The sequence below is a fragment of the Bos indicus genome, chromosome 19, assembly GCF_029378745.1.
Source record: "Bos indicus isolate NIAB-ARS_2022 breed Sahiwal x Tharparkar chromosome 19, NIAB-ARS_B.indTharparkar_mat_pri_1.0, whole genome shotgun sequence".
NCBI classification, from domain to species: domain Eukaryota; kingdom Metazoa; phylum Chordata; class Mammalia; order Artiodactyla; family Bovidae; genus Bos; species Bos indicus.
In genome coordinates, this window is record NC_091778.1 from 58,470,736 (window position 1) to 58,484,276 (window position 13,541).

Here is a 13,541-nt window from a genome sequence, read left to right on the forward strand (position 1 = left end):
CAGCCCCACACTGCGGGCAGGACAGATGGTGACCGTGATCTAACGGAGAGAAGACAGCCCTGGGGGGCTGTGGGCTGCCGGGGACGAGCCCCCAGGCATCCTCACGGGCCAGGCTCACTGGACCCTGTCTGTCTCCCCCGTCCGGAGACAGTGGGTCAAATCCAGCAGGACCATCCCCCAGAGTGCTTCAGGTGGGCCTGAGGCTATGGGGAAAATCTCTGTAGATACAAAAACAAGGAAAAACGACTCCTGGGACTTCCCTGGTGGTCCAGTAGCTAGGACTCCGTGCTCCCAGTGCAGGAGGCCCAGGTTCGATCCCTGGTCAGGGAACTAGACCCCACATGCCTCAGCTAAAACCTAGTGGAGCCAAATAAATAAATGAAAATTTTTAAAAAAAAAAAAGAAAGAAAACACGAAAAATACAACTCATGAGAAAACAAGGCCCGTGTGTGTGGGGTCACTTCTTGAGCAGTAGCTTGACTCTGACACAAAGTTAGATTCTCACTATTGGAGCAGAGAAGACCTGGCTGAGGGTGCTAAGAGCTATTGATCTTGTAGAAGGTGGAATTGATCTGGGCTGGAGTCAGACTCTGATTGCAGATCCAGGGCGGCAGCTGGGAGGGGATGGGATGCAGAGAGCGGAGTTGCCACCGGTCAACTGCCCAGGGAGCTCCCTGCTGGGCTGGAGAGGCTCACACCAGGGGTGGCGGCCTGGGATGCTAGGGAGCTTCCCATAACCACCCGGGATATCTGATTCCCACTGCTTGGTGAGGAAGCGGACAGCATGCACCCCAGAGACAGGCTCTCCCACCCAGGTTCCCGGAGCTCAGGCACGACCACATGGGCAGACAGCTGATGAGCCACCTGGGGTCTGTTATGATGGGGTGGGGCTGGAGGTGGAAGGTGAGGAAGGGGTGTCCTGGTCAAGGGGCTGACCAGGGGCGAGACCCAGATGGTCAGGGCCACTTTTCGTCCGCTGTGTCCACCTCCCACCTCCGTGCCCCTGCCCGGCCCAGAGCAGACGGACACTCACCAGCAGATGAGCGCAGCCACCACGGCCGTCCAGGTGACGCAGCAGGAGCGGGGGCGCTTGGTCTGCACCGCGTCGTCCTGCCGGCAGCAACACACGCAGACCAGGTAGGCCGCGAGGAGGACGAGGTTCAGGCCCAAGCCGACGGCAGCCACCAGCCCCAGGAACAGCAGCGACTGAGGAGGGAGAGGCCGGGCATCAGCGCTGGGTCCCGGGGGGTGCGGGGAAGGGCCCCGAGCTCAGCGGGGCTGCGGAAACCGCGACTGAGCTGTACATCCGACGCCCTCCTCCCAGGACTGACGCTCCCACTCTGTATAAAGCGCCCTGCCCTCGGGCACCAGGAGTTGGGGGGAGATGGAGCTCAGGTGTGGGAGGGGGCAGAGGACCCCAGACAAGAGGAGGCAGGAGGCGTGGCTCGAGGCTGGCCCCCCATCTGGGGCATGCATACCTGGATAAAGGTAAGGACCAGACCCTGCCTAATGGATGCTCTGAGTCACTCAAGAGACAAGAAGGAATTGTCCCCAGACCCTGAGGTCTGGGGGCGATGCTTGGTATGACCGAGGGAGACCAGGAGAAAGACATCCACACACCGAAGCATCCGAGGCCTCCCGAGGAGGCAGGGGCTTGGGCGGGGTGTCTCAGAAGCTGAGCGGGGGCCTGGGGCAGACGTCTGGCGTATGCCCCCTCTGAGCCTCGCTTTAGGAGTTGGGGTCCCTTCCCAACCAGAGGCTAACTCCATGCGGGGGGAGTGGGAGATGTCAGGAAATGTGCCTGCGGAGGTCCCTTCTACCGCACCCCGAAAGGGACAGCGACCCCCAGATGCCAAGGGTGGCAGCCAAGCCCAGAATCCTGAACGGGAGAAGACGCTGTCTCAGGCCCACCGAACACCTCAGGGTCCTACAAAGGGGGCTGCTGTCGGCCAGGAGGCCCGGAGCCCCCTACTCCTTGCCCTCCAGTCTCCTGACTCAGCCAGATGGACACCAGATGGCCCCAGGGCTGGACCTGGCTCTAAGTCAGGTTCCTGAGCCGACGGCCTCGTCCTGCTGCACACGTGCCCCCGCGTCACTCCCAGCTGGGAATCTCCAGCGCTCCAGTCTGGGCTGTCGCGGTGAGGAGATGGGCAGATTGGGGGAGACACTGGGATCCTTCCGGTCTGAGGAGGAGACAGGTCTCAGGCTGGAGCGTGCGCACACCTGGAGGCTGAGGCCTGCATTCTGAGGTCATCTTGGCAGGAAGGGGCAGAGCCTCAAAAGGGAGAAGGGGCACCTGCTCTGCTGGTCACCTGGACCGACAGGCTCCCGAGCATCACAGACAAATGGCCAAAGTGATGGGGACAGCCCAGAAGTGGACAGGGGAGACGGCCCACTTGGATGTGGGACAGGTGGCTGTGACAAAGCGTGGCTCTCACCTCCACCTGGCGTAAATGCATCACAGACACTGCCAGGAACCTGCCCTGCCACCCTCCCGACTCAGCGGCGTGGAGGGCGAGCCCTCCTCCTCCAGGCAGTTGGGAAGGCCCCGTGGACCTGAATACATGCGTCCCCCTGCAGAAGTCCTCCTGGGGTGGCAGGGGCAGGGGCCCCTGAGCCTGAACCATTAGGCTTGCCCCATGCACGGAGCCAGGAGGCTGGCCTCGGGAGACTGTGGGAAGGACCGCCCCTGCCGGGCCCCTGGTGGCTCAGACTGTAAAGAACCCGCCTGCAGTGCAGAGACCGGGGCTCGATCTCAGGGTCAGGAAGATCCCCCAGAGGAGGAAATGTCTACACACTCCAGTATTCTTGCCTGGAGAATTCCATGGACAGAAAAGCCTGGCGGACTACAGTCCACAGGGTGGCAGAAGAACTGGATGCAACTGGCAACTGACACTGCTGGCCCCCAGCACAAGCCCCCAGGCAAGCCGCTTGCTCACTGGAGGCCCTATGGCCCCATGGGGAAGAAGGTCAAGGACAGACACGGGTTTCAGCTCAGTTCAGTTGCTCAGTCGTGTCCAACTTTTTGTGACCCCATGAACTGCAGCATGCCAGGCCTCCCTGTCCATCACCAACTCTTGGAGTTTGCTCAAACTCATGTCCATTGAGTCGCTGATGCCATCCCACCATCTCATCCTCTGCTGTCCCCTCCTACCTTCAATCTTTCCCAGCATCAGGGTCTATTCAATGAGTCAGTTCTTCACATCAGTGGCCAAAGGACTGGAGTTTCAGCTTCAGCATCAGCCCTTCCAATGAATATTTAGGACTGATCTCCTTTAGGATGGACTGATTGGATCTCCTTGCTGTCCAAGGGACTCTCAGGAGTCTTTTCCAACACCACAGTTCAAAAGCATCGGTTCTTCGGTGCTCAGCTTTCTTTATAGTCCAACTGTCACATTCATGCATGACCACTGGAAAAACTATAGCTTTGACTAGATGGACCTTTGTTGGCGAAGTAACGTCTCTGCTTTTTAATATGCTCTCTAGCTTGGTCATAGCTTTTCTTCAAAGGAGCAAGCGTCTTTTAATTTCATGGCTACAGTCACCATCTGCAGTGATTTTGGAGCCCAAGAAAATACAGAGGTTCAGAGCCTTGCTGTTCAAAGTGGAGTTCACCAACACTGCAGCACTGACCTCTTCTGAGATGCAGAATGCACCATCTCCAGCTCCACCCTGGCCCCAGTGAATCAGAAGTGCGCCAAGAGATGACCGGCGGGGCTGTATCCCGTTCAAGGCTGGGAAGCACCGAGTAGTGTCCACAGACTTTCTCGAACTGCTTACGACAGCGGACCCTTTCCTTCAGACTCACTTAGCAGAGCACCGATATACAGAGCGTCCCCTGAATGAGGGGTGGATGTAAATGCCACGCTTTGTCCTGGCCACCCCCTTGCAGGCCCGGGGTCCCTCTGCTAGAGCCCAGGATCCCCGTCACAAGTTCCAGACTGCTATGCAGTGTGCAAACCCCTCGAGCCGGCAACCCTTCTCCTTCCCCTGGCAGAAAGGAGGGCCTGTGTCCCCGCCGCCCCCCCACAGCTGTTCACTGCAGCCTAACACTGCAGTAAGAGTCAAGCATCGGAAGCAACCCAAATGCTGACCAACAAGAGATCTGACACCTAACAGGTGCTAGAGCCACAAAATGGAATACTGTGCAGCCGTGAAAAGGAAGTGGCAGCGACAGCCAGTGATCGGGTGGACGTGACAGACGCGACACAGAAGAAACGAGGGACACGGAACAGCAGGGGCTGTTCGGGTTAACTGACGTAAGACGCGAAGTCGGAGAGGCTCATCTGCAGGGACAGGGGCCCGAGACGCAGCTGCCTCTGGGAGGGAATCAAGGGAGACGGAGCTTCCCGGGGGGTCAGGGATATACGTGGCCTGGGGTGGTGTCTCATACCACACTCACACACGTGCACATACAGGTACTGAAGTGTACACTTACTAAGACAACACACTTCTCTATAAGTTATTCCTAAAGAAAACAAACAAAAAACAAATAAAAAAACAAAAAAAAAACAAAACGGATAAACCTTTTGCATAAATCAGAGACCCGCAAACAGTCAGACCTCCTCCCAGCTTCCCTAGACAATCTCACCCTCGATCTCCCCACAAACAGGAAAACCCACGGACTCTACCACGGGCCCCCATCCGGCACAGCAGGACCTCCGGGAAGTAATCACGACTTGGGGCGGTGCCACCTGAGTGTCTCCAAACCACAGCCTGTCCCTATCCCTGGGTTTGCTTCCCCATTTCACCCCTCACAACACACTGGGGCCCCCTGACCTCTTGCAAGCTCCGTACTGTGGGCAGGGCCCTGGGATTCTCAGGCCAAGGGGCCTCTCCAAGCTGGGCGTCTGGCCTCAATTCTTTTACTCCTGCTTTGGCCCAGCCCGGGGAGGCCATGCCTGGGAAATCCAAACTTGGAGGCCCTTTTGTTAGCAGCTCTCTTCCAGAACTTTCTTCCGGCACTGGGAGCACAAGGGCAGGCGCAGAGGAGCTAGCATCAGGGTTTGGGCTGTTTAGCAACTCAGTCATGTCCGACTCTTTGCGACCGTATGGACTGTGGCCCACCAGGCTCCCCTGTCCCTGGGATTTCCCAGGCAAGAATACTGGAGTGGGGTGCCGTTTCCTTCTCCAGGGGATCTTCCCGTCCCGGGGATCAAAGCCGAGTCTCCTGCATTGGCAGGCAGGTTCTTTATTGCTGAGCCACCTGGGAAGCCCAGGGTTAGAGTTAAGGTTGGAGGCAGGAGGGGCTGAAGGAGGGAGGGAAGAGAAGCCTGCAAAACCTTCTCCCCCCATCACCTGCCACCCTTTAACAGGCAACAGTTCTGCTCCTAACAGACTCTGCAGGTCTCTGTTACACACCTCTGGGTGTTACAGGGAGGATGTCCTGTCTGCAGGAAGCCAGGAAGTCGACTCACACGCCCTCCTGCGCTGAGGGAGCCAAGAAAGGACAGGTTCCCAGCCCCTGTGGCCACCACCTCCCTGAGCTGCCCAACAGCCAGCCCACGGCCCCCGCATCAGGGCTCAGGCCTCGCCCTATCATCCAAGCAACCACTCCTTCTGGTTTGTCACTTTGTAACGAGAAACCAGAGCACGAACCCAGGACCCCAGCTGGGGGCAGCAGTGACCGACGGGCCTTCTGGGAAGGCCGAGGTGGCAGCTGAGCCCCCAGGGGCTTCTGCACTTGGGCGGGGGAGGGAGGGGGCAACATCCCGAGCACCCCTCACCTCGAGACCCCAGGAGATGAAGAGTGTGCCAGCCCAGGGGTGAGGCCAGAGGGCGGGGAGCTGCAGGGCGAGGCCCTGACTGGAAAGGGTTAAGCTCCCCCACCTCCTGGGCTGGTGGGGGCAGCGTGAGTGTCTGCTGACCATGACTCAAGGTTCACGCTGGATGAATGGGGCTTCCACATCCTTTGGCTCCTCTCAAATACTGTGGGGGGGGTGGGGCGGAGAGGGCTCAGGAGGTCTTTCCTCCTGAGAAAGGCCCCCAAGTTGGGGAAGCCCCACAGCTCTGGATCCAACCCTCCCCTGGGAGTGTGTGAGACTCTGCGGAGCCTATGAACAGGACTGCCCAGAGTTAACACGTGGAGATACGTGTAAAAAGTGAAGAATGTCTCCTCTGCTTCCTCACGTAAGTCCCTGGACAATGGCCAGCCAGCGGAAGCGGGAGAGCAGAGGTGGGAGAGGGAGCAGGCAGGGGGTCCTGCTGGGCGGCAGGGGCGCAGTGAGCCTCGCAAAGGCGCCGGGTCCTCAGTGTCTGCTCTCCCATCTCTCTGGGATGGATGGTGAAGGGGCCGCTGAAGGGGGAAACCGGGGTGGCTGGTTTGGGGAGACACAGCTGGGGGCAGTGTCAGGGCCCTTTCCCCAACTCTGCCCATGCGACACCTGGCCGGCGGGGGCCTCCTCTATGCCAAGCGGGGCTTGTGGCAACTTACGAAGCACCCAGCACCGGCCACAGGCTTTATACCCACTAAACGACTATGAGGTCCTTTGACTAGCTCTTTGACGCCGGGATCTGCTCCATCCCCACGCCGTCTCACCCGGTGAGGAGGGTCTCGGCAGCTTCCCCACCTGGAGCTGGAGGCCCAGCCGGGCGGGGGTGCCCCTTCGGCCTGGGGCTTGCCACCTCCCCAGGAGCCTGGTGGATGGGGCCCAGGCGATCTGGGTGAGGATTCAGGCTCTGGTCCACTGGCAGGGAGGGGTAGAAAGATCAACCCACCAGCGGGCTTCCATGGCAGCTCCCAAGACCCCAAAAAGTGAGTGGGGTCGGGGGGACCTGCTTCCTCAAGGAAGTTCTGGGGCTGACTTTGCTCAGGATGTCCGGGTCGTCACCAGGCGATCTGCTCGTCCAGATCCCCAGCACAGCCGGCCTCCTCCCCCGAGCTGTCCTTCATCTTGACTGCCTGCTCCCAGCTCCACTTACTCCTTGGTGTGTACACACGTGTGTGGGTGCCCACACGTGAGTACACACACACGCTGTACCACAAGCCGGTACTCTTCACTTGGCCCTCCGGGGCATGAGCGGCAGCCCCCTTTGCACGTGTCTTTCAGGCCTTCCTGATCGTGACAGCAGAGGATCCTTGTCTGCATCCTCCACGCGTCACTGTACTTGGACACGCTGTTGAACATCAAGGCCAGTCCGTAATGATTTGCGTCACTGGGTCCACCACGTGCGAGGGAACCCTCTAGGTACTAACCATGTTTCAAAGGACAGCTTATTTACTACTTGCAGAAGAGGGAAGGGAGGCTCTGGGAAGTACAGACACCTGCGTGGTCACACAGTAAGGGGCAAAACTGTGGATTCCAACGCACAGCCCCCTCCCAGCTACGCAGCTGCTGAGCCCCGGAGGCCTTGGCGGCACGGTTAGAACGTGACCCCACGTCTGGCACAGGGATCAGGAGTCTGCTGAGCGCTGAGTGATCGACAGCAGGAGGTGCCCAATCGATGGTGCTAAATGACGTGGGCAGTGACTGCTGCTCAGGAGGAAGGGGACTTCCAGAAGAGACTTGTGGTCAGACACCAGGGGAACTTACCAGAACGGGAGCCGGCGGAAATAAACACCCAGAGCCAGACTTCCCGTCCAGTCCTGTCCAGCCCCACCGCTCTCGGATCCCAGGCAGGGCCCTCTGGCTGCCCGAGCAGGGCGAGGAAGGTGGGGGTGAGGCCGGGGGAAGGGGATGCCCCTTGGAGTGCCAGGGTCTGACACGGGGAGGAGAGGGACAGGGACTGTGAGTCGGTCCCTTTGGCTTGGGTGTCGCCTCTCCAGGGGACCAAGCGGGGTGGGGCAGGCTCAGGCCCACCAGGACAGCCAGACAGCAGCTGTCTGTCCCGTCCAGCCCCCTCCCCACACCTGAAGGTCGTCTCCACCCAGGCAGAAGCTTACTTTTCCTCCAGGGGAAAGGAGAAAGCTATGGTGGGAGACCCCAGGGCAGGATCTGGGGCGCGGGGTTTGGGACAAGCAGATGTGGGGTCAAACACACACACACACATAAAGACACACACACAGACACACACATACAGACACACACAATCTGCAAGCAACACAGCTGTCTCTGAAATCATATCCGCCTCTTTTCATGCATTCACTGGGAGCGGAAGATTCCCTGGAGTTCTCCCCAGGCGACCACATTCTCAGGGAGCCAGGGGCCTTCCCCAGGCAGGGTTCAGGGAGGGGGTGGGAGGGGGGCGCGCAGACCAGGAAGGGTGCAAGCTGGGGAAGCCAAACTGGCCGACTGCTCCCCGTCCAGCAGCAGGAAGCGGGGCCGGGTTCACTCCCGCTTCTGGAAGGGCAGCCACCATCGGCCTGGGGCCCAGGGTGACAGGACGCTAGAGGTTATTATTAGACTCCCCCGTCAGCGGTGCCCTGCACACCCCACTGGACCAGGATCCCCGGGACCCTGCAGGAGAAAGTCCTGGTGGGGGAGAGGCGAACAGTAGACTGCCAGCTTGACCTCCGCGGCCCGGCTCCGCCCAGACCCGCCCCACACGCGTACATTGTGGAGAAACTGCCCGCCGGGGGTCAAAGTCCCCAGATTGGCGCACAGGTCTAAACAAACGGGCCCCATCTTGGGTTTCCCAGCCGCGGATTCTCTGACCCGACAGAAAACTGACTCAGCCTGGCCTCGGGGGCTGAACTGGGCTGGGCCAGACCTGACCAGGCTGGGAGATTCTGCACTCGGTCTGGGCGGGGAAGCCTAGGGGAGCACCCCCTTCCCCCTAGGGGTGCAGAAACCGGGGAGGGAAGAGCCAGCAGAGCGGGACGAGGGCAGAGTTGCGGGGATGGGGTAAGAGGCTGGCCAAGCCGCCCAGACCCCAGAAATCCAGGGCTCAGAAGGTGTGTCTGTACAGAGGAGGGGTTGGGGGTGCTGGGGAGGGGGCACTTTCTTTCCCCCGCTTATCCACATGAGGCTGCGGGTCCACGCCCCTCTCCTCTGGGTCTGTCGCCTTCCAAGAGGGGCCCCGGCGGAGGGGCTGGAAGGGGCTGGGGAGGAGGGCTGCCGCGGGGACGAACCCGCAGACTCCAGTTAGTTTCTGCCCAAACTTCCCCCAGGTCGCACAGACCCGGAAAGCGAGAGCGCGTCTGGTTACCCGCAGGAGGAGAGAAACCCCGGGGAGCGCCCCGCCGTCCCGCCCCCGCCCCCCGCAGCTGGCGCGCGAGAATCACCGGGTTCAGGTACCAATGCACCCCCAGCCCCGACCCCTGAGCGGCGCTGCCCTCTCCCTGGGCGCTCAGCCCCAACCCCCGCCCCGCAGGAAGCGCCCTTCCCCCCGTGCCGTTGACCGGCTTAACTCCCATCTTTCCAGTTGTCCAGGCCCGTGAAGTTCCCAGACGGGAGGGCTGTGGGCCAAGGACCCGCGGGGGAAAGGGCGACGCGGGAAGAGGCTGCGGAGAGAGTGTGGGGTGGGTGGGGTGTGGGGTCTGGAGGCGCGCGGAGCGAGGCGCGCTGGGAGGCGGGAAAGGGCGGTGCGGGGACTTGGGGCGCCGGGTCGCGGACTCACCTCCTGGTAACTCTCATCGCGGGGCCTGAAGGTGCTGTCCACCGGCTGCAAGCGCAGGCCGAGGTGCGGGACGCTGTGCAGCCACACCACCCACCAGGGCGCGATGTACTCCACGCGCGCCGCCGGCATGGCTCAGCCCGAGTGCGCCCGCCTGCCGGTCGGTTCGGGACGCGCGCCCGCCCCGCCCGGCCCCGCCCAGCCGAGGATAAGGCCCCGCCCCCCCGAGCGCGGGCCCACCCCACCCCTTCCAGGGCGGCCCCTTGCCCCGGGCTCACCCTGGGGCCACCAGGGGTCACGCCCCAGAACCCGAAGCATCTCTTTGATCTGGAATTTGTCCTGGCCCAAGTCTGGGAGAAAGAGGTGGAAGAAACGAAAACAGCCCCCAGAAGGCTTCTGAATCTGTCTCTTAACAACAGTCTCTGGGTCCCCGCTTGCTCCTTGAAAGAAAAGCTATGACCAAGCTAGACAGCATATTAAAAAGCAGAGACATTACTTTGCCAACAAAGGTCTGTCTAGTTAAAGCTACGGTTTTTCCAGGAGTCATGTATGGATGTGAGAGTTGGGACTATAAAGAAAGCTGAGCGCTGAAGAATTGATGCTTTTGAACTGTGATGTTGGAGAAGACTCTTGAGAGTCCCTTGGACTGCAAGGAGATTCAACCAGTCCATCCTAAAGATCAGTCCTGAATATTCATTGGAAGGGCTGATGCTGAAGCTGAAACTTCAATACTTTGGCCACCTGATGGGAAGAACTGACTCATTGGAAAAGACCCTGATGCTGGGAAAGATTGAAGGCAGAAGGAGAAGGGGATGACTGAGGATGAGATGGTTGGATGGCATCACCGACTCTATGGACATGAGTTTGAGCAAGCTCTGGCAGTTGGTGATGGACAGGGTTTCACATGCTGCAGTCCATGGGGTCGCAAAGAGTCGGACACGACTGAGCAACTGGACTGAACTGGGTCCCTAGGGTTTTGGTCACATCATCAAATCAAGTATATAGACTGTCTGAATGCACCGGCAGTCATGGCGTGAGAAAGGCGAGGCTGACCGTTACTGGCGCTTTTAGAGGGTAGAGGTGGCGCTAGTGGTAAACCTGTCTGCCAATGCAGGAGGCACACAGAAGTAGGTTCGATCCCTGGGTCGGGAGGATCCCCTGGAGAAGGAAATGGTACCCACTCCAGTATTCTTGCCTGGAAAATCCCATGGACAGAGGAGCCTGGCGGGCTACAGTCCATGGGGTCCCAAAGAGTTGGACACGACTGAAGTGACTTAGCATGAACTGACAGATTGCGGACTGGACTGAAGGGACCCAGTCCCTGGGTCACTAGTTCTAAATTCACTCTCATCCGGGATTGAGCGTCCACTCTGTAAACATGGTCTTGCCCTGGGAGCGCCCAGGTCATCTGCCCAAATGATTAACGGGTCCCAGCTGAAAGAAGGAGCTAGTTGGAGGGCCCTGACCTCCCGGGGGAGAGAACCTGGAGCCTGGGGGAGGGGAGGGAGCCTGGGAGCGCCAGGATGGGCTAGACCTCCCAGGGAGACACAAATTAACCAAGGGCCTACTAGGTGCCAGACGTTGTTCTGTCGGAGAACAAAAGCTGATGGAAAGTCTGGCTGGGCGGGGATTGTGGTTTAGCAGCAGGTGGTAGCGGTGCCCACAGAAGGACAGGCGCTAGCTCAGCGGTGCTCTGGAGGAAGGCAGAGCAGGGTCAGAGCATCAGGATGCCGGGGTGGGGCTGGGGGTGGGTGGGGGTGTGCAGTCCCAGGTCCAACAGAGCCTCGCAGGCAGAAATGGGCTGCGGTCCCAGGACCCAAACAGCGTTCTGTGATTGCAGGATGCACGGGGCCAGAAGGAGAGGGTAAGTCTTGGGACAGGGTCCAAGGCTGTCTGAGGTCAGTGAAGTAGGGGAGTGAAGGGGGGGTCCTGAGATCAGGCTTGAGTTGCTGGCAGTCTGATCAGTGGTAGTGTGGGGTGGGGGTGAGGTGTTTGAGGTGGGGAGACCTCTAGGTTTCTGGCTTGGGGAACCAGTGGATGAAGGTGAAACTCCATGGGTGACCCGCACTGACTGCTAGGGGAGTACAGTACACACCCCTTCCCTTATTAGAGATCCAGGACTGGGAGACGGAGCCCTGTTTAGTAGTTGAGACTTCTCTCTCCTCCAGGTCACAGTCCTGGCCAAGGTTCCCAGAACTGCAGCCATCCATCTTCGACGCTGGGGAGCACCGTTCCCGTCATTGGGATTTCCTTTCATTAATTCAACAAACTTTGAGCACCTTCTCTGCTCTAGGGGATACACTGATGAGCAAAACACACATTCCTGCCTGCATGGGGTCTGGTTTAAACGTGAGGGGAGGCAGCCTTTATGCCACACAGTGATTAATTACAAACCCCACCCCACCCCCAAGTGCCCTCCAGAGCCCAGCATTGGTTTGTAAAATGGGACTAAATCTGGGGTGCGAGGACATTTCCTGAAAAATGACAGGAGGTGAGAGCTGAAGGATGTGAAGGAGTTAACTCAGGGCATCCTGGGAAGAAGGCTGGACTCTGAGCACGGGGACAGTACATGGTGAGATCAGGGCCCAAGGACCGCAGGGCACAGAGGGATCAATCAGTGAGTCCAAACTCAACCAGGGGAGTGACAAAGAGATGCTGGAAAACTCCCATGGCTGCTGCCAAGGACTGGGGTGCAAGAGGGAACTGGGGTCGGGGGGCTGAGAATCTTTTCTCTGGACTGCAGTGGTGGTTCCATAGCGGTACAAAACACAGAACTGGATACCAAGAAGGGTGAATTTCACTGTAAATTGCATCTCAGCTAGCCTTGCTTTATAGTTTTTTTTAAAAAAGAGAGAGAAAGAAGCTGGCAAGGTGGGCCAGTACGGCCCCATGGACCCTGGCAAGGGATCTGGTCTTGAACCAGCCATGCTGGCCGCTGAGGAAGGCGGACACCTGGAGCGATTTTGGAGGGCCCTTGGCACTCAGCAGCGTGACCTCACAGGCCGGGACCTCCGGGATAGGCACTGCCTGGTGCCACAGACACGGTCCCCCCCTCCCCGGGCTGCAGCTGCTGCTCCTGGCCTCCCTGACCCGGAAGTTAGGAGGATTTGCTGTTCCTGTAGAAGATTAGAGTCGCAACTGTGAACTCCAAGTGCCGTAGGGGAGAGGGATGGGGGAGGGGTCTGCCTCCCTGTGAGTGGCAGGGAGTGAGCCCACCTGTCCTGAGCGGGGGCTGGGCCCAGAGCGGGGGCGGGCGGCGGAAGGGGGGCCTGCACCCCACCCTTGGTGCTGACAGCAGAAGCTGGCCCTCAGGCCATCACCACAGCCTCGGGGTGCATCCTGAACACAAACCTGCTTGGCCAGTCTGCACCCAGCAGACCAGGGGCCTCCAGAGAAGCGGCACTGCAGAAAGCGTGAGCCCACCCGGGGACTCGTTCCTGGGTTGACCAGCCCTCCTGCCCACCCCACTCCCCATTTACCTAGTGTGGCCAGAACCAGCTCACCCAAGCTGTGGGCTGACCTCAGCAGGGCAGTGGTGGGCCCTGGGCACCCGAGGGCTCCAGCACACAGCGATGCCTCAAGCCAACTCACACAGAATCTCTGGACTCAGCCCTGGCCACCTCGGAGTGAATTTTTACAGAGGACCCCAAGTGGCTGGGAGGCAGAGGCCAGGGCTGAGACCCACAGCGTGAAAGGATGCCTTCTCTAGACAAATGCCGGCGGGGCTTGTATCCTAGGAGCTGGGGCTGGTCTCTGCACAATGCGCGGGGACAAAGGGAGCCCAAGCGGTAAACCCGCCCTCTTCCTGGGAAGCTGGGATGGTGAAAGGGCTGGCAAGACCGGGAGCCGCTGAAGGCGCCCCATCTGGGTTTGGTCACAACCAGAGCCCCGGAGGGCACTTCTCCCAGAAGAACACAAAACACACGCTTCACTACCTCACATGCTGCAGAATTCCCAGGAGAGAAACCGCCCGGCATCTCAGGCACTTGGCCCCTTAGATGTTATCAACATAAACCCGGTCCAGATCGTCTCTGGCCTCCTGCCCT

At 59.7% G+C, this 13,541-nt stretch overlaps 1 protein-coding gene and 1 long non-coding RNA gene across 2 annotated transcripts in view; one reads left to right on the forward strand and one right to left on the reverse strand.

Annotated features, from left to right (window-relative positions):
• The window catches only part of TTYH2 (tweety family member 2), a 35,657-nt gene extending 25,994 nt beyond the window's left edge, over window positions 1-9,663 (reverse strand). Inside the window, exons 1-2 of the mRNA XM_019981894.2 lie at window positions 9,499-9,663; window positions 1,034-1,206 (exon numbers count right to left, since the gene is read on the reverse strand). Coding sequence (XP_019837453.2) covers window positions 1,034-1,206; window positions 9,499-9,627 — 302 coding nt within the window. The 5' untranslated portion in view covers window positions 9,628-9,663. The remainder of the gene's footprint in view (window positions 1-1,033; window positions 1,207-9,498) is intronic.
• On the forward strand, window positions 8,194-12,316 carry LOC139177653 (uncharacterized). Its single transcript, XR_011562191.1, has 3 exons — window positions 8,194-8,833; window positions 9,050-9,172; window positions 11,664-12,316. It is a non-coding gene; the product is annotated as an uncharacterized lncRNA (long non-coding RNA).
• The last annotated feature ends 1,225 nt before the right edge of the window (window positions 12,317-13,541 follow it).